This window comes from Coccinella septempunctata, chromosome 1, assembly GCF_907165205.1.
Source record: "Coccinella septempunctata chromosome 1, icCocSept1.1, whole genome shotgun sequence".
NCBI lineage: Eukaryota > Metazoa > Arthropoda > Insecta > Coleoptera > Coccinellidae > Coccinella > Coccinella septempunctata.
In genome coordinates this window covers 16,621,623-16,646,679 of record NC_058189.1, presented here as the reverse complement: position 1 = coordinate 16,646,679, position 25,057 = coordinate 16,621,623, and the positions used below count along the sequence as shown (strand labels likewise).

Here is a 25,057-nt window from a genome sequence, read left to right as displayed (position 1 = left end):
ACATGGAAGACACCAGAAGGAGGTCCACCTTTAATAAGGTCGACATATCTGTATCGAACTACTGGTGAACTTCAGGCATTGAGTAATGCTCAAAGCTTTCGGCAAGTTGTTTCCCGAGACAGATGGCTTCATCATTGTCATCCAGTGATAAAAACGAGGAACCATATGAAATATATCGCCAAGGATACCTCAGTGGCGGACGATAGCTGTCATTATGGCAGCACATCTCCGGAGGATGCCAAACGAGCAGAGGCACGGAGTACCAGAATAGACAAATATGATGCTGTTTTCAAGATTTTACACCAACTTTTGAGCTCAAAAAGGTTTCATCATTACAAATACCATCCAGATTCTGTATTGAAAAATGTTCACACAAGCTCTTTTAGGATCGCACGGTTCCCACAGACCGTAAAATAACACACAATAGTGAAATAAGATGTGAATAGAGCACTATTCATCGACGTAGCGATTCCAAATAACAACAAATAACCTACTAGATAGAACAACCGAAAAGATTTCGAAAAACAGAGTCTGGGAGGAAAAACCAGGAGACAACGGAAGTTTAAAGAGATCAAGACCATCCCTATTGTTATTTCATCAACTGGACTAATACCGAAGAAACTAATAGAGGATTTGAATCAACTTAAGATGAACGAAAATATCTATAGAGTCATGCAAAAAGCGGTGCTGCTTGGGACGGCTAGAATGGTAGGCGAATACATAAAGGAAGTCCGGAAGGATATGGAAAAGAACACCATCTTCTTCGACAAGAAGTGCGGAGAGATCAGGAATCGAACCGACAACAAGGAGATGAAGAGGAAACAGGAGCCGATCAAGAGAAGGGAGTCTAACAGGCCTTTGGATAACTGAGATATCTGGGATAAGTGAATGTTCCTTTGGAGAAGACTGTGAAAGCCGCAAGGCTAAAGTCATAAGAGTAATGTTTATTTCTATAAGTTACGAAAATTAAACACAGATAACCACTATATTCCTCTTATCCACTATTGAAGGAAAATACAACAAGAACACAATAAATAGACTATACTCGAACATGATTTTCAGAAGAAAAAACCTTGTTTGAGAAAAGTCCTTAAATTATTGCACATCTATTGTGGCGAACGAAAAAAACATATCCAAATGATGTAGAGCGATACCTCGGTTTCAGGACTTGTGCAGAAGTTTTAGAACTGACGTTTTTGAACAGAATGGAAATCTACTTGCTCGCATGAAGAGATTGACAAGGTATGTCTGTCTATGTTTGATGCAACAGTAATCAATTTTGTAGTTGTGGTCAAGCTTTATTCAATTTAAGATCTCTCAAAATTTTTTATATTAATATTCCTTCTTCATTCGCCATCTCCAACTGCAATCCCGAATCTCAGAAGTTCTCCCACCTGGAGTCCCTTATGGCTCCATGGCAAAATACCTGTTTCAAAAACTCAGCTACCCGAGACTTGTCATCCACCCTTGTACCCTCGAAGCTTAGAGAAATACTCGTTATTTTCTGTTTATAAAACTTTTGCTTAATGATTTTTACCTGTTTTTCTATTTAAATATGAATTCAATTTTCATAACTACCCGAGATGTCAATACGTCTTCAGTGGAGTATACCATACATATGTACATATAAACATAGATGAGAGAAATAAATCTAATCTCAATCACACTTCGATGAGAGCTCAATGTCACGAGCACATAATCTCGAATCTTAAGTTCTGAAATTATTATTGGTAATGCATTCCATTTTTTGAATATAAGAGGAGTAAAGAAATAATGTATTGCCTAAACATAACGAACATCCGTTGGGAAAATATAAAAATTCTGTGGACCATTACTTCAGTTACCTCGTAGCCAAATTCCGTAGCTACGATCTCCTAACCCGTCACCTAAATAATGGTGGGTTCATGTAGAGTGCCTAAGAACTAATACCTAGAAAAAAAAAACAGACGGCGAATCCGTGAACGTGACCATTAGTAGCAGTTTGGTATACTTCTTATATCTTTGTGAATAGATGGTATTCCACATCGAAAATTTTCTGTCCGTCAGGTACAAGACGATGTGGATCATAGCAAGAAAAATAAAATTCAACTTTATTTTCACCAGGTTCCTACGAGAGCGGGCCTGTACATGTGGAAACAGATGTTCCGAGTCACATGAACTCGATATTGACTTAAATGGTTATGATAACAGGCATTCTTCAAACTAGGAAAACTTTCATCACTGCACTCCATGTATTCAGTTGGTTAAAAATAGACGAACTCAACCCAAACTTCTATTCGCCACTGCCGCTGTCTTGAATAGAAATGTATTTTTCAATCTCCTCCATTTCAAAAGGCTCACTGATTTACTGACCTGACCTAAGTAAACACGTATATAATAAGGATTTTCTTGGACTATACTTTTATAATGGTGAAAATTCATTCTGAAAGTTTACCACGGCCACGGAAGCATTTAGTGAGAGTTAACTTGGAATAAATTTAGTAGTAGATAAAAAAAACATAATCGATCAATATTTCAAATTGTACTTTCTTTGATGGAAGTAAATGCTATACAGGTGTCCCAAATTTAGAGATTTCGAAAAGTTTTCATAACTTTTTTGTCTCCGAAGGAACAGATCTGAAACTTAAGTCTTCTAGAGATGCAATTTTATATAGACTCCACTAAAACTAACGAAATTTTTCTCTCCTCTATATTTCGAATTATGAGTCGAAGTTTTGTTTTTTTTTAAGGTAAAGTATTATTCAAATTATATCTCTCAATTGGCAAAAAATCGCAGAGTTCAAAAATATATAGATTTCTACTGCTATCTTCTGAACGTCGATAAAATTATGCATTATTAAGTTAATTGGCATACTCTCTTCAAGCTCGCATTGACTTAATCGAAAACAATAAGGTTAGCGTTTTGGTAATTTTAATTTGAATTCATAGCAACATCCTATTCAAAATTAGAAACAATATTGTGTGAAACACGTTGGGAAACACTATTTTTCGTATTTCGCGTTCTTTGGCGCAACTCGCTTCGCTCGTTACGCAGAAATGCGCTCATTACGAAAAATAATGGAAAATAGCGTTCAATAGTGTTCAATAAATCATTCAAAGAGAAGTTCCCACAAAACTACAGATCGATAAGTCTACTCTCGGCGTTAGAAAAAGTAGTAGAAAGAATTATATCCACGAGGCTAAATGAGGAAACCGAAAATCTGAAACTGATACCGCCAGAACAGTTCGGATTCAGAAGAGAGCATTCAACAGAGCAACAATTATTAAGGCTCACAGAGTATATTACACAGGGATTCCAAAATAAACAAGCTACAGGTCTTGTTTTACTAGATGTCGCCAGAGCATTCGACAGAGTATGGCATGAAAGATTAATATATAAGATGAGATGTGCTGGATATTCGATCAAAATATGAAGTTTCTCCGGAATTATCTCAAAAATAGAAGATTTTACGTGAAAGTAGAAGGATAATGCTCCACAACAAGAGATATAGAGGCTGGAGTATCCCAAGGGTCAGTACTTGGGCCACTTCTGTACAACATATACATTCTCGATATTCCGAAGAATCCAAGAACCATGCTAACGTTATTTGCTGACGAAACAGGCATAGCAACTCGACACCGCAACCTAGAAGTGAAGAACGAGTTCTACAAGGAACGATTGACGAAACAAATTACTGGAAAAATGAAGCCGAATATTTAGGAATAACGCTTGACAAAGGACTTACTTGGAAAAGTCATATCAAACAAGCAATCGACAAAACGAAAGCAGCGATGAATAGGAAGAAGAAGCCACATGTCGAAAGAGACAAAATTTAAAATAATCAAAGCCGTTGCTAAGCCTCAACTGACTTATGGATCAGTTGCCTGGGGTTTCGCGACAAATAGCCATATCAAAAGAATTCAGGCCACTGAAAACAAGCTGCTACGATTTGCAGTAGATGCACCTTGGTTTGTCACGAATAGACAGATTTATAGGGACCTAAAATGGGAAACCATAACGGAATTCATGAACAGAATGGCAGAGAAATTATTCGAAACAGCGAAAAGCCATCCGAATCAAGAACTCTGGAGACTAGTGGACTACGACCCAGAGGAAGACAAAAGGAGAATGCGAATTTACCGAAGGAGACCAAGAGATCAATTATGAAGAGATTAAAATAAGAACATGAACTTATTGAAAAATCCAATGAAGTGTTATACAGTAGAGGATAAACACATAAATCCGAGCACGATAGTGTGCGAGAAGAAAACCGACTAAGAGATGAACGGTTTATAGGCAAATGCCCGGAACCAATATTCAAGAAGCAGTTAAGGGTTTTTAGTGGGTCTCGTGCTCAGGAGAGTGAGAATCCCCACATTTTTTCCCCCTCAGGAGAGGGTGGTTCGTCTGACTTGCAGTTTTTCCCCCTGCTACACCAAAAAAAAAAGTTACGAAAAATAATGCTTTTCCCAACTGGTTGCACAAATAACTATTTTGAAATCAGTGATTTTTATCCAATTCAAAAATGAGAAATTTAATAATTGTTTATCTCTAAAAAAACAAAATTTTGCTTCATACTTCAAAATCTAGGAGAGAAAATTTTTGTTTGAAATAGATTCTTCGTAAAAAGTAGCTGTAGAAGGTTCAAGTCTCAGATCTGCAACTTCAAAGACGAAAAAGTTATGAAAACTTTTCGAAATCGTCCAAGTCTCAATTTTCTCTAATAACTCAAAAACGATCATTGGAGGCTACAGTACTATGCTTGCAATCCGTTTTGCTCTAACCCAGATCCGCTTTCGGAGATCCTCTCACTAGACATCGAATTTGGGATACCCTGTACATCGTTTCCCAAATCTGAGATATCACGTCATCGATAATTTTTTCAAACGGCAATCCTAATTTGACTTTCTTAAGGAATATGGGTATCAAGTTGCACATACTCTCTAAGTTTAAAATACTTATTTCTTTTCGTTAAAAAGATATTCAACAAATATCAACTGATTCAAAAGGTATTTGCTTAGCATTTATTGTAAACAAAAAAGTTTGACGCAGATTAGAGATATTTATGAAACTTTGCGACATCAAGTTACTTCTTCTCTCTGAAAAAAATAAAAAAATCTTCATTTTGTGTTTTCGACGTATCTCTGTAGCAAATCATCATTGAAACGTCCATCTTGTGGGTTTCATTTATAAGTAACTCATTCTGTCGAATATTTGAAATATTGTTATTGACAAAACGTCAAATGAATACATATACATATGCTTGCTAATGTTTGCTCGATACTGTGCTAATATCTGCGTGAATTATAGCATTGAGCTGATTCAGATTCCTCCATTTTCGAATGTGATGAATGTTTATTAAATATCTTTTTAACGAAAAGGAAAGGGAATTCGATATTTCGGACGCATATGTAACTTGATATACCCTTCAAGAATAGTAATTAGGAAATGAGGATTACAGTAAAAAGTTTATCAATGATGTCATATTCAAAATACGCTATCTAATGAATATTTGAAAGTTTAATAATATAAAAATATTTCTCATATATTCTCGTATAATGCGCCGTATTAGAGTAATTTTATGCTCAAAAATAATAAAATATCTTTGATATTCGGAAAATTGGTTACTTTGGCTAAATGCAACTCTGTTGAAAACTCGGTTGAAAAGATCCACAGATGTGTAGTGTCATGGATTTAACTTGTTATTCTGAAGGGTATTTTGTTTTTCCAGAAGTGCCATAGCTCATTATGAAAATATAAAAAGGCTATAACTTTTCATCATGGCTGAATGGGAAAAATGTTATAGGAAAAAAGTGTTTCTTTTGACCTCAAAAATCTACTGTTAATATATTTGTACGTGTCGAACACCTTGTGTATTGTCAGATTGTTGATCATAATCTCGATCATAATAAAACGACAAAAATAATATATATTGATGCGTAGATATATTCGAGTGATAGAATATGGTATATTTTCAAACGTTAATCTTTTGAGGACGACATGTTGTAACTAAAACAAGCGACGAACTTGTGTAGGTATCTCAGAAAATCCGTGGAGGCATCGTTGGCAGAATCAATAAGAAGATTCAGAATAACTATATACAGGGTAATTCACCACGACGGTCTTTTAGACGTTTATGGAGAACTCATCATCACAACTCAGTGCTGAGAGTTTGTATGTTAACCCTAACATAACACATACCGACAAGAAACTTTCTCCCGATATTATTTATATGATGAATTTTATGATTGATTACTGATATTACCTTTTAATTTATGTTCAATGCTTTTTAAAAACTCTAATTTATAGAGGTAAATTTTATACTATTGTTGTGTATAGTTGTGTAGTCATTCTTAATGATTTCAGGCCTGATGAAGTAGATGAAAATCTACGAAACGTTTCCAAATATAGTATAGAGTTTTTCGGTGTTTGTCCTTGTTCCCACTAAAAGATTTCTTTTTTGTTTAACCGTGGAAGACACAATAATCATAGTTTACTGTTTCTCCCGATAGTTATTTTCCTAACAAGTATGGAAAGTGATACTTTTCCGCAAGAGACTGCAGTTGACCGAACGACGCGGAGAGGAGTGTCTGATGCGGACGAAAAATAGCTGCCTTCAAAAATAATTGACTTGTCGTTTGGGAATTAGTACGTAAAATGTAAGTTTTTGTTGAGGTCTACGAAAAGAAATATTTAGAGAAATTTCAAATGGAGACCAATCTCGGTTTAAGGAACTGAATAAAACAATGTGATTTCAGAGCGACGTTTCGGCGTTATATTTGGCCTTCCTCAGGCTACAAAGAAATTAATAAAGATAATTAAGTAAATGTGAACATAGTGGCATAATATAAATAAATCTAAAACTTCAGTAAAACAATACAAAAAGAGATCTAACAGATCAACAAATCACACTACAACACAATTCTCTGTTTGGAGACTGACTAGACTGTATATTATTTGTATAAAATATCAACCCCCAGCATCTCACCTTTAAAATCCCATATTCCTCAAAAGAAGAACTTGTCAGTGACAAAGTCATTAAATAAAACTCGAAATGATGATCAAAAAATGCTTGGAGGGCTCAACTTTGGAGTACTTGATAAATTTTCTTGGTTTCGATACATTGCACATTGGAATCTCGATTTTACTGATGGACAAAGGAAATGAATGAACGCCAACGCCGCAACATATGAAACATCAACACAAAAACCGGGAACAGAAAAACAGAAACAATGAAGAGGTATATCATTACTATCTGTTAATTAGATTTATACGAATATTATTTAGGGTGGAAGTGTTAGCTTGAACATTAACATTGTCCCTTGTTCTCTTGATGTACACCATTTCTTTAAAAATTCTCTTTTCAAAACTAGATTCTCTTGATAAAATTTCTGGTTCACCGAAATTGAAAGTGTGACCCGTATCCCTATGGTGGAAAGATAGACCAGTAGAAAAGTTACCACTTTTACAATCGTTTTCGTGTTGTTTCATTCTATTTTTAGGTATTGTTTGGTTTGACCCACGTAAGATGACTGACAATAATTACAATTAACTTTATATATTAAATTGGATTGTAACAATTTGGGAATTTGATCTTTCAATCTGGAAAATAAGGACTTTATTGTCTTTTTGTGATAACAGACAATACGTGTGCTGTTATTTGATAAAGCATTGACGAGTTGTTTTGTAAGAATCGGAACGAAAACAACTTTAAAAATTTTCACCGATGGTGTAGTATCATTGTTATCGACTGGAGTAATACTGGGATTGTTAGAATATGAGGAGTAAAATATATTATTCACCAATTGTTTGGGGTAACCGTTCTCTTGTAACATTTTCGCGAAATAATCGAAATTTTTGCCGTGGAAACTGGGATGACTGAGCGTTAGGATTTTTTTTTTGATGTTTTTTATTATTGATATTTTGTGTTTGAACTCATGAAATGATTTGAAATTCAGTAATCTTCCAGAAGCTGTTGGTTTTTGGTACATATCGAAAATTATTTTATTATCCTTTTTTATGAGTAATAAATCTAAAAAAGGAATGGTACCATTGTTCTCCAATTCGTGTGTAAACTCCAAGTCGTCATGAAAAGAATTGAACAAATCTAACATAATTTGGATCTTATCTTTGGGTAGGGCAGTGATAATGTCATCCACGTAGATGTATATGAAGGGGACAAGAAAATCTATTTTAGAAAACACAAATGATATAAGTTTGTCCATGATTATTTCCGCAAAAATTGGTGAAGCAGGAGTTCCCATGGCAGATCCTTTTCTTTGTCTATAGAAATGTCACTTGTATTGACAGTAACTATTATCGAATATGAAATTGACCAACTCCATTAACTGATTCATTGATAACACTGTAAATGCGCTGATTTCACTCCAACGGCTCTCAATGATACGTAGAAGATTGTCCCTGGGTATACTTGTGAACAGGGAAACAACATCAAAGCTTACCAGAACGTAATCATTATTAGGTAATGTGACATCCTTTAATTTCGAAACTAAGTCGATAGAATTTTTAACTATATATTTCAACGATGGACGTAATTTCACCAAAATATTTGTAACGAATTTAGAGATCTTGAGTGTGGGAGAGTTAATACAAGAAACTATGGGTCTAATAGGTCTATTATCTTTGTGTACCTTCGCAAGTCCGTATAATTAAGGAGCAACAGAATTGTATGTGTGAAGGGCCTTGGATTCCAATTCAGTGACAAAGGACCTGGTTTTCATTATTTTAACTATGTTGTTGCATTTAGTCTGAATTGAGTTAGTAGGGTCATGTTTTAATTTTATGTTTATGTTTTATGTTTATTACATGCCTTCTCGAGTGCGTGGATACATGGACACGGTTCGTGGACACTGGTGATGCTATTGATGTTCTCTATTTAGACTTTGCACGCGCGTTCGATAGGGTGCCATTCAGGAAACTACTCCACAAGTTGGAACACTTCGGGATCCGCGGTCGGGTTCTTGAGTGGATCCGAAGTTTTCTGCATGGTCGATCTTTTTCTGTCAGAGTTGGTGAGTCGCTCTCGTCGGAGGTGCCTGTTTCTAGTGGAGTTCCTCAGGGGTCAGTGCTTGGGCCCATACTCTTCATTCTGTATGTTGCCGATATTCCTAGTACCATTAGATCCAATTATGGTGCATATGCTGACGATATAAAATTATATGGAAGTGCATTCACTCAGTCGAGGCAGCTGCAGCAGGATCTCGACAATATCGTCGCCTGGTCGGAGACCTGGCAGCTACCATTGAACGTTGACAAGTGTAAGGTGTTACACATCGGGAGGAATAACCCCATGGTTGCCTATTTTATTCGTGGTCAAGCGCTGGCTCCCACTGATTGTCACAATGACCTTGGAGTATTAGTTACGAGTGATTTATCATGGTCTCGTCACGTGGATGCCGTTGTGGCCAAGGCTAGTCGCATGAACTTCATGGTGCGGAAGGATTTTCCCAAGTGTTCGCCTGAAACATGCAAATTGTTGTTCACCATGTATGTCCGTCCAATGTTGGAATTCGCCGGTCCTGTATGGTGCCCGGTCCTGGTGAGGGATAGAGAGCGCCTGGAGTCCGTCCAGCGCAATTTCACAAGGATACCCTATGGTCTTTCTCCATTGCGTCCCTCTTACGGAGAGAGGCTGCAGATGTCTGGTTTGACATCTTTTCACATCGTCGCACCAGGGGAGATTTGATTTTCGTTTACCGAATTCTGCATGGCTTACTGGGCTGCGACCTGAGTAGTTTATTTCAACTCTCCTGCTCCAATCTACGCGGTCATGCCTTCAAGCTTTACCGCGAGAACTTCCGCTCGACCCCTAGGGAGCACTTCCTGAGCAATAGAGTTTTTCATCTATGGAATTCACTGCCCAATGACATCGTGTGTGCTACGTCAGTGAACTCTTTCAAGAACCTGCTGGATGTGTTTTTCGCTTCTAGTTGATTTTCATTTGGACTTTTTCTTATTTTGTTCAGTTTTTTTTTCGGGACTTTACTTGGTTTCCATTTTATTTAATACATTTTGTTACATACTTTCTAATTTGTAAATGAGGGTCATAGGTGTCTCCCCTCTTCTCTTTTGTATAATAATAATAATAAATAATAATGTATGTAGATGAATCCGATAATAGCTGTTCCATCTTGGCATCATACTCGTCCTTATTCACTATCACAACTTTATTTCCCTTATCTGCACTAGTAACTAATATTCTATCCTTGTAAGTCTTGAGAAATTGTCTGGTATAAGCTGTCAATTGTAAAAAGTATTTTATCAAATGATTTTTACTTTCAGTGTGTTGAAGTTTATTAAGGAAGCTGTGAATGATATTACAAGTTCTTGCTCTCAAACTGTTTTTTTGGTCATTGTTGAGATTTTACAATGTGCTCAGTATCCGCCAAAATGTCAACTACCGGAATATCCCTAGAACTGAATGGAAGGGAAAATTTTGGACCCAGAGACAAAAACCGCTTAACATCATCAGGAATAGGCACATTCGAACAATCAACAAACCACGAAGGTTGCGTTGCTATGCTCAATTTCATTTGAGTGTTTTTGATTCTGTTAAATTTCTCCAAATTTCTGTGTTTAATCTGAGTCAATCTCCGCTCATAGAACTGTTTTTGGAAACATTCAAACTGTGAAACATAATTTTCAGGAACTTGGTCTAATAACCTACTTTTAATATAATGGATATCTTTCTTGGTTTTATCAATTTGCCAGTTAACTACTTTGATTTCCAAATTCAGTATGTTTAGAGAAATGTTCATTGAAACCCTTCTGCTCATCTAGATAAGCGTTTTGGAAAAAATAACGAGCTCTTTTCTCAGAGTGAGGGACAGAGAGTCTTATGCAAAAAATACTCTCTTGTGTAAGTATCTGAAATGAATTATGTCCTCATTGAAGCGTGAATTTTATTAAATGTTTATTTCCTATACTACTTGAAAAGCTTATCTTCAGATAAGTGAATATCATCAAAATAAAAAATTCAATGTTGATTCGATATACAAATAAAGGGAATTCCTTAAATTTCCTTTCTGTCAATAGCTCCCCTAATAGCACACAACGTCCATGGGACGTACAATTCATGTCCATTTAACGTCGGAACGTCCATGGACTTGATTTGTATGTCCTTTGGACGTCCGTTTCCGGACAGTTTTAGGACGTCCAAGATGGATATCCATTGTTAGTCCAATTTATGTACAATGTCCGTATCGGATATCCATTGGATGACCGTGATGGACATAATACGGACTATATGACATATTTCCGTATCATATAGTTCCCAAATAGTCCCTGACCGACTTAATACAGGCAATGTCAAAAATATGTCCTTACTGGATATCCATTAGGTGTTCGTGATGAACATAGTACGGACCATATAACTTATACATATATATTACATGGTCCGTATAACGTCCATCACGTACACCTAGTGGATATCCGGTAGGGACATCTTTTGAATGTCCTCACCGGATATTCACTAGGAGTCCGTAATGGACGTTATATGGACCAAATAACATGTATATGTTACATGGTTCGCATAACGTCCATCACGGACACCTAGTGGATATCCTGTAGGGACATCTTTTGAATATCCATACCGGATATTCACTAGGAGTCTGTAATGGACGTAATATGGACCAAATTACATATACACATTACATGGTCCGTATAACGTCCATCACGGATACCTAGTGGATATCCGGTAGGGACATCTTTTGAATGTCCATACCGGATATTCACTAGGATTACATTTTATTATATGATAGAAGATAGAGTTGAAACTCCCACACAGATCCTATCTTCGGTGAGTCCTTCGATGACTGAAAAGACCTATTCTCGAGGTGATCACTCTGCCACATTCAGGACATTCAAAATTTCCTTGCGCTGATGGATTTCGCCGTCTGGCCGATTCTGCGCTGTAGCTATTCACAACACGTCTCCATTGCGATCTATCCTCTGCCAGAGCCTCCCAGTCGTTCTGTACATTTGAGAGTTTAAGTTTCTCATGAAGAGAGTCTTTATATCTCTTTAGCTGCCCGCCTTGACTTCTCTGCCCGCACACCAGCTCTCCGTACAAGACGCATTTAGGAAGTCTATTTTCGGGCATACGCTGGACGTGCCCGGCTCATCTGAGTTGCGCTCGGCCAACTAAAACATCAATGCTCTGGCTGTTAGTTCTTTCGAGAACAGCTTTATTTATGATGAACGAAGACTAAAAACTTGAGTAATTACTATTATAAAATAATCTATGTTTGAGTTTTGAGACTTTAGTTTTTATTATATGGTATTTCTGTATTAATCGACTACTATTCCATAAATCAGTTAACAATATAATGAATATGTTCCTACAAGTAGGTATATCGTATAGTCTCGGTAGCTAGGACGGTTGCAGCGAAGACTCAGTAATGCCATGTCCCCACGTACTCGCGAGTTCGAATCCGGGCCAAGTGTAAAAACTTTCTAGTAAGTATGGATGGAAATAAGAACAACACAGAAAATACCATCTGCGTCTGAGTATAAGACATTGTGTTCTAGGACGTTAAAATTCTAATAGATAGCCAACGTCGTGGTAAATTTTTGTACCGTTGAGATAGCTAATGATGGTCCCAACGGGATATCCATTGGACGTCCGCGATGGACGTCCGAATTCGGTTCAAAGTTGTGACATTTGTACGTCCCTCGGATGTCCATAGAACGTCCATGGTGCCAGAAATGGACGTCCCATGGATGTCCGTAATGTCCGAAGAGGACGTCCTATGGATGTCCATAGGACTACTTTATGCCATTAGGGTCGAATAGAATGAATCGATCGAAATGATTTGAATATGAAATAATTGGCAAGGCTTGATAAATTTTAATGGAATTTTCAGTGTAGAACAATATGATTGTGTACTTTCAATAATTCCACTTTTTCTAAAATACAGGCTGGAAATTGTGTTGATTTCAGATTAATTTTGCAGGTTGAAAAATCACCCTGTACATTCCATTTTCAATAATGCGATACCTTTTTCAGATTCTACCATAATGTGACAGTAATCAGGAGTTTTTAGTTTTATGGGCACACCTTTGGTTCTCTTAGAAAGTAATTCTAAAAAAGAAGAGTATCGTTATTTCGCTCCAATTTAAATCCAATTCGTTAAGATCTATGGTTACTATCACAGTAAAAACATGTGAATATTAAATGATTAATCTGTCTCAAGATGTGTATTTCAACATGCTACAATTATTTACTAATACGGAATATGCAGATATGATTATTGTTTACGGTTTTTGTAACGGAAATGGAAATGAAGCCAAAATGGCAGGGGCGTAGCTACCACGGTATCAGCGGTATCAGTGATACGGGGCCCCCAGGCTTTAGGGGCCGCCGAATGTCTGTAAGCAAAAAATTCCTAAAAATGTTATCCAAAACCTCTTACAGGTTTTACAATAGCATTTTTGAGAATAACTGCTAAGACAACCATTCATTTCAAAATCCCGTTCATTACACCGAATCGATCATTCAGATAGATACGAATACTTAAAATCTGAAATTCAGAAAATTCGTGCCATCTAAGAACTTTTAGAATTAGTCCTGATAAAATTCAATAGCCTTCAATAGTTTTCCGGACGATATTACTGCATGCCATTTATTTTAGACCCTTCCGGTTACAACTGCAATCGCTGAAAGGAGTTTTTCAAAATTAAAACTCATAAAAAATTATCTGAGGACTTCTATGGGGCAGGAACGGCTGTCAGACATGTCGTTATTGTCAATAGAGGGGGACAACTTAAAAAACTGAAATCGTCATCAGCTATGGCTGATTTGATAAATAGATTTGCTGAAATAAATGCTAGAAAAGCGTATCTTTAATTTTTGGTATTTTTTGTTTATTATTTGTTTGTTTATCATTTTATGTTGTTTGTATATTATTTTATATCTTTTGTATGTTATTTGTTTGTGAATTATTTCGCTCCCAGCACCAAGTATGAGTTATAACTTTTAATTATAAGTACATATAATCATTTCGATACTAATCGAACATTTTTTGCTACTTTTATTTTTATATCACCCTTCCTTAGGGCCCCTCAACACATTTTGATACAGGGCCCCTCTAAGGCAAGCTACGCCACTGCAAAATGGAATAACAAAGACGATTTCCCAACCGATGTCAAATAAAGGTACTTTTGGACAAGTGTTTCATTTTTCTGAAGAGCATGGGCAATATCCTAGTAAGGCAGAGCACATTGATAGGCCAATTAAACGGGTGGAGGAGGAACAGTCTATTAGTACCTACTCGTCAAATTTGTACCGAATTAGGAATTTTGCAAAGCAAGTGTGTAAGACTTTGAAGAAAAAAAAAATCCTCTCATATACCACTACCAAAAGGTTCAAGAACAATTGCCACAAGATATGTCCCAACGATTACAATTTTATCGCTGGGTTATTTTTCCTATTCTATTCAGCGACGAGGCCATGTTCACTGAGAATGGAATTTTTAATATCCATAACTCTCACGAATGAGCAAGGGACAACCCGCATCTGAAGAAAAGTCCTAATAGCCAACACAGATTTCCCGTCAATATTTGATTTGGAACAATAAACGGAAACTTAGTTGGCCCTCACATTTTTGCAGAAAGATTGAATGGTAAAATTTACCTCAACTTTTTAGTTATTCACCGAATTTACCGAGTCTATTGGAAAATGTACATATCCGCTCTCTCTATATACTTTCACCATGACGGAGCACCACCCCATTTTGCATTGAATGTGAGAAATCACCTAAATATAAATTATCCGAACAGATGGATTGGTGGTTAAGCCCCTATTGCTTGGTCACAAAGATCGCCCGATTTTTACCCTCTAGATTATTTTGTATGGGGATATCTAAAAAAAAAGTTTATAAGGTTGAAATTAGGACTACGGAACATCTAATTGAAAGAATTTTCGAGGAATGTAATATGTATCTTGAAACAAAATCAAATTTTCAATTGAAAATTTAATAAAAAGGTCGCGATAATGTACTCAAAAAAGAGGAAAACATTTCGAAAATTCTATGTAAATGTTGTGTAAATCCTTAGTTTTGCATTCCATATGTTTTCAATGTTTATTCGATATTTCTTTTCATTTATGTAGATTTTTTTGGTTTATGTGCTTATGAAGATATTTTCTGAATGAAACCTTTTTTTACATCAGGATATGAATGAATAAATATGAATTTCGAATTTGGGAAAACCATTTTAGAACTCAGGAAGAGCGTTGCATCATTTGGCGATACAGCTTTACTATCTACACCATTTCCAGTTGTATTTCAGAAATAATCAATTGAAATTCAGAAAACATCAATTGTATTTCAGATAAGTGAATTTAGGAAAACATTAAATGCAATTCACATTAGTCAATTCAATTTCAGAAATGGTCATTTGAAATTCATTTTAGTCACATTTATTTCAGAAAATATCAATTATAATTCAGACAGAAATCCATTAAATGCTTCTTTTCAACATTAATCATTTTAAAGAAAAAATAAGGAAGTAAGATCATGCCAAGGTTTTCTGCAACGCCCTCTTTAATATATAGATATATATATATATATATATATATATATATATATATATATATATATATATATATATATATATATATATATATATATTTATATATATATATATATATATATATATATATATATATATATATTTACATCTGGCATACTTTATTGCGTCCTTTCAAAAAGCAACCTTATTGCGTCTCCCAGAAATACGCTACCTAGGTGGAATCTGATCGAAGTATATTAATCTACGCAAAAAATTACGTAGTTTGGTCGTTTCAGATCTCAAATATCTTTATTAATAAAGAAGTTGATATACGCACATTATTGCGTCCTTTCATGGTCCTACCATTAGTGCATCCGGCGTATATTTTGTTTTCATATGTAGCACAATGCTGCGTCCGAATTTTATTCAATCTTTCACCATTAGCATGTTGTTGCGTCCAGCGTAGTTGCCACATATGTTTTAGAATCTGGTACAGTAGGATTATTCGAACTCGATGACGTGATCGTATTATAACATTGGCTCCAGTTAATACAACTTTCATCTTTCAAAACACCTCTATATTTATGATGGCTATCATCCTTAGTTTGTGGACTGCTCACTTGGGGAATCGTATTTCAGAATGTTTCAAACACTCTTTAAGTGTCTTTTTGTCAAGAAGAGCTTTAGTGATTATGTAATAATTTTAAAAACGTTATATATTTCATTTTCGTTTTTTTTTTGTAACAAATGAATGTGAGAGAGTGGTGCTCTGGAGATAACTTAAATAAGGAATGCATTAACTGCACAGTTGTTAGTTTATCCTACGTTTATCCTACGAACAATTTGGCAGTCTGGAGAGTCAACTACTCGCTTAGGGTAGTTGAATGGACGGCGTATGAAATTCTCGAGTTCGATAGAAGAGTTTGAATATGAATCGTAACCTGCATCCTAGCTCTTCGATATACAAGGACTCTCTTTGCTCATAGGAGGACGAAACTATTGAGCATATCCTCAGTGACTGCCCAGCGGCAGACAAGGTTCGCTCAGGCTGGTTCTAGGGGAACTCATGAACTACTCCTCCTCTGTTATCACCTATTCCCTTTGGAAGATGGCACTGGAAGTAGAGGTTTAGCTCTTTGAGCTTGCTTGTGTGCCACAATAGACAGGGGTTTCAAAGTTTGCAATACCAACATTATACACGAAAGTTGGAAATGGAATAAGATTATTGAGAGGTCAAAACCCACTCGAGGGAATAGTATCTCATCATAAAATCAAAGTCAAAGAGCTGGAGTGCTTTGGAAAAGCTAATATCCGACATATGAATCGATCTTAAGCTAGTAGGAAAATCTATCACGCCAGTAGAACAGAAGATATTAGAAAGCTAGATTAGACAAGCAAAACTGAAGTTTTCATTCGAATATCATATGAGTAAACATATACTTTATATATTTCAAGAGATTGAAAGACCATGACTTGCTGTAAAAATCATCTTCTGCTTTTCTGGAGTCGGCTGAGCTGATGTCGGAAACGGGAGGATTTGTTCATCAAGATGGAGTGATACTAGATACTAGAATACTAGGTAGTATAAGAAGAATATAATGCAAGTGGTCACCTCAACATCCTGCAGGGCTAGCCGTGATCGACGAAAACTCTTATGCACATCTTGTCCGCTTGCAGAATTCATACTTTATCAGGGTAAATAGAGAGACACAATGCAAATTCCTTACTTCCATCTGAGAGAAGTTTATGGCATAGACAAATAACCAAAGCTCTCATTTGTACCCCCAAAGACCAAAGCAGTTTTTGAGAATGATAAAGCTCGCATATATTGCAATTAGGCTTTTTCAAGAACTTGGCATATGCCAAGTTGTTGAAAAAGCGTGTATATACACGCAATAAAGCTCGATAAAGTTCTGCCAGAAAAAGAGCTCAAAGAATTTCTTGTGTTGTATTCCCTTCGCTGCCAAAAATAATGTGATAGTGAACGAAGAACAGAAAAGTGAAAAATACAAAGGATCTGAGAACTAATAACGTTACTGAATTGGAGATTATTCTGGCCTGCAGAACTCTGGCAGAATGAAGAACTATCTCAAGAACGTGGGGACAACACCTGGTTCTGTCACTAGGGCAAGAAAAGGGGTTCTGGACGTGACAATGGTCAACGCAGCTTTCAGAAGAAGTGTTAAAGCTTGGGAAATGGTGACCAAACCATCAATCTCTGACCATAGGATAATCGAATATAAATAAAATAAAAGAAGAGGAACTGATCCACCATTAAGATCCATGTGAAGCAAAACTTACAACAGTTCGAAACTAATTGGCCAAACCTCTCGCATTACGATCTGAAACAAAAAATCGATCAGGGAATTTTAGAGGCCTTCCACTCCAGTTATCCAGTCCCGGAAGTTTGAAGAAGTGAGGATGCATCTAATTAATCCTATTCGTGCATGAGCTCATGCCGACGATTTTAAAATCTTTGGTGATATAGGCTCTATTGAAGACTGCGTTTCCAGCAGCGTGCTTTGTGGACTCTTTCTTGATTTGGTGTGGCAGAAATCAACTACCATTGAGCATTTTTGAGTGCAATGTCGCCACGTACACCAGGAAAAAGAACTATTTACTGTATAGTTATAGTCTAGATGGCAGCGTCCTGAGCAAAAAAATGGAGATAAAAGATCTTGGGGTTGTTTTGATCAAAGTTTTACATTTGTTCCTCATGTTAATCATTTACTTGGTACGAGGCCAAGATTGTATGAATTCATCGTGCGTAATAGCAGATATTTTCTGATCCGGAAACCATGATTTTGCTGTTCAATACATTTGTGACGAGCAAACTGGAGTTTGGATGCATTGCTTGGAACCCAATATACGATTGCCATACACATCACAATGACATATATTCCGAGAGCTGGCGACGAAAATCGGCAGAAGATTTTTAATGGATCATAATTGAATATGAGTTAGTTTTGGTGGTGTATATGAATCAGCACCCACGCTAAAAGGTCAGATAGTCGAACATCTGACGGCGACGCTCTTTGATTTATATAAAATTACAATATCCCTACTTTGGGGTGACCGCTGACTGCCTCTCTTCTATTGATATGGGGTCTGAATATTTTATTCACAAATAATATATGATATTTGAGCAGTAAATGCAGTTTCAGCCAATACAATTCTTTTGAAACAAGGCAGCAACTTATGTGGTGTACTGACACACCGCGTTTCAGGGCCTGTTCCGATATTGCTGGTTTTACTGGCCCGCAATCGAATAACAATAGAACTCGAACGACTGGGCCAATAGGCATCTTCTCTGAAATACTGACAGTACTGTTCAGGAATATCGGAACAGACGGTCACTAAAATGAGATCTGACCACTTTTTCAAGTTTTCTGTTCTATGAGCTAGTGACAATTTTCAATCATTACAAAATACTTGCAGAGTGTGTTGTAATTTCATATACCTACATCAAAGCGCGTCGCCGCTAGGTGTTCCACTACCTGACCTTGAGAGTGGGTGCTGACTTATTTACACCCTCAATACTAAATCATATTAAATTATGCGCCAGTACAAAACTTTTGCCGAATTTCGTTGCCAGCTCTCGGACTAATGAAGGCTGTTCGGAGAAGTTTTTTCGAGCAAGATCATGCTGTTTTGTTGAATAAATTCGGTGCAGTTAAGCTTGATGTCAGGAAGGGCGTTGTTTGTTTGAGGTTCCTTCATGGACCCTTGAATGGCACATCTACTCGCTAGAGTAGGATTTCATGTAGGACGCCCAAGTTCTAGACCCGTACGCTTGTTCAACCTTACTACGCCCAGAACAAATATATTGTTTCAGTCATTTGTGTACAATATAATTTGTTCTGAATTCTTTGACAGACAGTCCTTTAATTAATATATTACAAGGACACTACATATATACAAGAGTTAACATAATTTGTAGAACTTTTTAATTCTTGTGGTAATGTCACTTCTAATCCCACAGCACTCAGAATACAAAAGGTCATGGCAAAAGGAGTAATCAACCCCACAATATCGCTCAATAAGCCAGACGGATAATTCACCGAAGGAGAACAGGAACGATCTTTCAGTTTTCCCAAAACAACCTTCACAGGTAGTAAACCCATAAGTAGAATCGATACAGCAATATAGACCAAGAATCCTCGTAAGGAAGATTGGGATATTTGAAAGACGATGTTTGGAGTGTGCAATGAACACCTTCAATCTATATAGATCACCAGAAGTGTAAAGAAAAATCCTAGAAGACTTAGAATGATACACAGAAAATGGAGAAGGACAAAAGTTCCCTTCACACCAAAATGGGGACCCACAATCTTCAAGAACAATTAATTCAACATCGTTTCTATTGAAGACGATGAAGAAAGTAGTAGATAACAACATGAGAACATAGAATCTGGAGAAAACACCAATTCACAAATGCCAGATTGCCTACAGGACGACCGATCAACAAAAACTGCTCTGTATATGACAGTATGACTCTATAGCTAGGTTCCTGGTCCCTCGGGAACTAAAGGAAATGAAGAGGCAAATACACTTGCCTCTAGCAGCAAGGTAAGTTGACGTTTATTCATCCAGTGGAATAAAAAAAATGTAATTCACAAGTGAAATGAGATGACATGAGCATAAGCGGATAAAGCTTATTTTCATGTCAATTTATAAATCCGATAATTCTCTGGAAAGTGCTATCATTTGATTTCTAATTGAAGTGAAATAAAATTCACGTGAGTTATAATTTTTTTTCATTCGAAAAAATAATAATGACAATATCAGTCAAAAGAACACAATAAGGGCACTTCAATCGGACCTGCTATTGCTCTAGAGACAGAATCCAATTCTTCACCTAACAGACTTCCGGGATGACCTTGGAGCCTAGGAAGCTAAATCATTTCAGTTGTGCAAATACAACTTGGTTTACTTGTATACACATTTGCCAGATTTAGGACGCAACATTATGCGTCGTGTGAAAGATGTATATTGACTGTATATCTAGCCGTTTATGAAACCTTTTATTGGTTAATTTCCTATTAATGCATTATTGTCATGGGTAATCGAACATAGAAGCAGCTTCCCAAATAATTATTTTATTTGTATGTCGCATAGATTTTCGTAATACCTAGCGGGTGAATGGAGAAGAGATGAATTGTGTAGGTTGCAGAAAAATTATGATGGTTTGAGAGTAATCAATATATCTATGTACTATAACTCCAGCTTCCACCAGCTCCACACATTCTTTAACAGATATTATAGGGAACGATATCAATGTGATTTACTCAAAATATCACAACTCGAATATGGCCTCTATGGCCTTCTCGAATTGTTCGATCGGCCGCATAACATTCCGATATGTACATAGAAAATTTATAAGGTGTCAAATTTGACTAAGTATCGATTTTGCAATCAAGAATTCACATTCAATTCAACATGTGGTCGACGGAAAAATCTTGTAATCAACTCGTTTATTAATTGAGCGATTAATGATCTCAATCAATAATCACTTCCATTAATAACCTATTTGATGAAATAACTATTATGAATCTACAGGGTGGGCAAAATTGGTGATACCTGAACTACAACTTTTTAACCCAACGAGATAAAGGAAAATGAATGTACCATTTATGTCGTCGTTTTTTGAGAAATTAATAATGCCATCAACTGCATCCTCTTTCTTCTTTTTTTTCGAGTTATAAGCTAAAATTTAAATTTGGGCGATTTCAACTTTGGTCATTATCTCCGTTTCTGTGTGTGCTAGGATGTTGAAATGAAGACATTATATAGAGATTTTTTTGATAGCAATCCAGTGGCGTACTATGATTTTTTCCTACAGGTTTATTTGCTGAGCTATAACATAAAGTTGTGTTTTTTCTTATTAAAACAGTAGTTTAAAATGACTTAGAAAGAATCGCCATTTTTTACCGTTTCAGAAATATATCATATATCGCTCTCAGTCTTTCTAAGTCGTTTTAAACTACTGTTTTCATAAGAAAAAAAATCTTTATATTATAGCTCAGCAAATAACCTGTTGGAAAAAATCATAGTAGATTGCTATAAAAAAAGTGTCTGTATAATGTTTTCTTTTCGACATCCTAGCTCAAACAGAAACGCAGATAATGACCGAAGTTGTAATTTTAATTTTGACCTATAACTCGAAAACAAAAGAAGATAGAGTGATGCAGTTGATGGCATTATTAGTGTCTCGAAAAAAGACGACCGAAATGGTACATCCATTTTCTTCTATCTCGTTGAGTTGAAAAAGTTGCAATTCAGGTATCACCAATTTTGCCCACCCTGTATATAGTTGATATCATGAAAATGCTTTAATGTGAGATATTCATCAGATATAACTTTGAAGAATATTCCTAGCCTTTCGTACTTTCTGAATTACAAATGATTATTTCTGAATTGATCGTTTCTGAAATTAAATTGACTAATTTGAATTACATTTGATGTTTTCTGAAATAAAAGTGACTTAACTGAATTTCAAATGATGCTTTCTGAATTACAACTGGAAATGGTGTAGTCAGAATATTCTCACTGCTTTGGAGCGAAATTACGATATTGTTCTTCTTTAGAATTTTCTCTAGGAAAACTGGAGGTGTGCCAAAAAAAATAAGAACGCCTCAGTGATGTCATTTTATGGTAAAATCTAAAACAGGTAGCGAATTTCTTAAAACGGAATATATACATGGTGTTTTCTAAACCTGCACAATTAATGTGAAATTATCATAATTCCCACCCTGTATTTTTGAAAAAGTTTTGGAATTATTGAAAGTACACAATCATATTTTTCTACTCTGAAAATTTCATCAAAATGGATCCAGCCATACCACAATTATGAATAGAAGAAAAATCGGTTAAATCGGACAAATCACCTTGTAGACTCCCAATTATTTTAAATTATTATAAAAATAAATTTAATTAAGGCCCCCAGTCACAAACCACACCTTGTATCGAAACTGCCTTGACTTATGTAAATTTCTCCTGAAATCTGACGGTCTCCTCCGGAATCACCCTGTATTTTATTATTAGATCGGTGTCGAAAAAACCGTATATATTTCCGCAATAGATAGATTTTTTTTAATTTTTTTTTAGGGTGCTGAATAGCTCTTTTATAATAAGGTGTTTAAGGATTATCCACTCATTCTGGACATCCTGTATAAGTGTTATTCATCTTGATATCTGATATCGTAAAGTGATATCAATACATTATACATCTAGCAAAAACACGAAAAAATTCCTATCATACTCATGAATGAAAAGCATGATACGACAATTTATTATTTTCCTCTGAATGAATCAGCAAGTAAAATTTTTGTTTATTCTAGCGTATAAGCTATTTACATGCATTCGAGTTCAGTGGACTGAGGATGAATTTATATTTTCAGCAACCAATTAACTCTAAACACTATCAAAATATGATCCACGTAAGCTATGATTTTATCGAAACATGAGTTTGGGGAATTTATCAAATGAATTAGCATATTATTATGATCTGAATCGGTAATCCTATCACGGTATGTGATATGTTGCATAGGTTGTGAAAGTTTGGATTGTTTTCGCATTTATTTTTAGGGGTTCTCAAGTTAACTCGAAACCTGATGTGCCAATCTATATTTAGCGAATCTAATTTCGTTCACTTCATGATATAAAATTTCTTAAGTTGACTCGAAAGAGCCAAAGAATAAGGGAAGGATGTTAGTTAGCTCTCCTATCCGAAAAAAGTCGGTATTAATATCACACACCACACTAGGAGTGTTATGAAAAGCGGAATAATGTTTATTTTTGATTTATAAATAGAGCGCTAGTTAAATTTAGAACCTGATGGCCAAATATGGCCATGAGTTCGGTGATGAACGAATGTTATACTTAGAATTTCACTAATGATCTTTCTGTTTATATTCTCATTCTCTCCTTCGCTCTCTTGGTGGTAATTAAATAGAAAAATCGTATTTGAAACTCATTTAATCAAATATAACTTATAAATATTGCCGAAATTTATTTAAAAAAATACATTGATAATAATAAATATAACATAAATAACTTAGATGATTTTTAAATAAATAGGCAATTGAAATAATTGAGTCAGGCTATTTTACATTGGTGACTTTTGGCCTGTAGCTGAGTTCTATTCTGTTCTTGTCTGTATGATGGCATTGCATCAAAAGTCGCATCAATAAAAAAGGTTTTAAGTACAATACAATATAACAACATGATGACAAAAGATGTAAAATTAATTGACTTAGAAGCATTTGCGGTGGACGATTCCAGGGCCGGATTCGTCGTATTCTTGTTTGGAGATCCACATCTGTTGGAAAGTGGACAAGGAAGCCAAGATGGAACCTCCGATCCAAACGGAGTATTTCCTTTCTGGGGGAGCGATGATCTTGATCTTGATGGTTGATGGGGCAAGAGCGGTGATTTCCTTCTGCATACGGTCAGCAATACCTGGGTACATGGTGGTACCACCAGAGAGTACGGTGTTGGCGTACAAGTCCTTACGGATATCAACGTCACACTTCATGATGGAGTTGTAGACGGTTTCGTGGATACCGCAGGATTCCATACCCAAGAAGGAAGGTTGGAAGAGGGCTTCTGGGCAACGGAATCTTTCGTTACCGATGGTGATCACTTGACCGTCAGGAAGTTCATAGGATTTTTCCAAGGAGGTGGAGGCAGCGGCAGTAGCCATTTCTTGTTCGAAGTCGAGGGCGACATAGCAAAGTTTTTCCTTGATGTCACGAACGATTTCCCTTTCAGCGGTGGTGGTGAATGAGTAACCCCTTTCGGTAAGGATTTTCATGAGGTAGTCGGTCAAGTCACGACCAGCCAAGTCAAGACGGAGGATGGCGTGGGGAAGGGCGTAACCTTCGTAGATTGGTACAGTGTGGGATACACCATCTCCAGAGTCCAAGACGATACCAGTGGTACGACCGGAAGCATACAGGGAGAGTACAGCTTGGATGGCGACGTACATGGCTGGGGTGTTGAAGGTTTCGAACATGATTTGGGTCATCTTTTCTCTGTTGGCCTTGGGGTTCAATGGAGCTTCGGTCAAGAGGACTGGGTGTTCTTCTGGGGCAACACGAAGTTCATTGTAGAAGGTGTGGTGCCAGATCTTCTCCATATCATCCCAGTTGGTGATGATACCGTGCTCGATGGGGTATTTCAATGTGAGGATACCTCTTTTGCTTTGGGCTTCATCTCCTACGTATGAGTCTTTTTGTCCCATACCGACCATGACACCCTGATGCCTGGGGCGACCCACGATGGATGGGAACACGGCACGTGGGGCATCATCCCCAGCGAAACCGGCTTTGCACATACCGGAACCATTGTCAACGACAAGAGCCGCAACATCGTCGTCACACATGTTGTCTGATTTTCGTTACACAGATGCACAGACAGAAAGAACTCGGAGCTGAATAGCTTAGCGACTGACTGAATTGTAACGGGCAGCTTCGTTTTATAGGTTTACCTCCCAGATACGCTACGTATCAGTTTAGAGGCGGTCCATGCGAACTATTTTCGGTT

The 25,057-nt window shown here is 36.5% G+C and overlaps 2 protein-coding genes across 2 annotated transcripts in view; both read right to left on the bottom strand.

Moving 5' to 3' along the window:
- Positions 1-25,057, bottom strand: part of LOC123322790 (bone morphogenetic protein 1-like) — a 206,672-nt gene that overhangs the window by 49,830 nt on the left and 131,785 nt on the right. The gene's annotated exons all lie outside the window — the stretch shown is intronic.
- Positions 23,591-24,977, bottom strand: LOC123322610 (actin, muscle). Its single transcript, XM_044910565.1, has one exon. It carries the CDS (start codon positions 24,894-24,896, stop codon positions 23,766-23,768), a length of 1,131 nt encoding a protein of 376 aa, XP_044766500.1. The 5' UTR covers positions 24,897-24,977; the 3' UTR covers positions 23,591-23,765.

Bases quoted from the DNA above. Each gene is read 5' to 3' on its own strand.
- LOC123322610 (XM_044910565.1), bottom strand. From the start codon at position 24,896: ATGTGTGACGACGATGTTGCGGCTCTTGTCGTTGACAATGGTTCCGGT.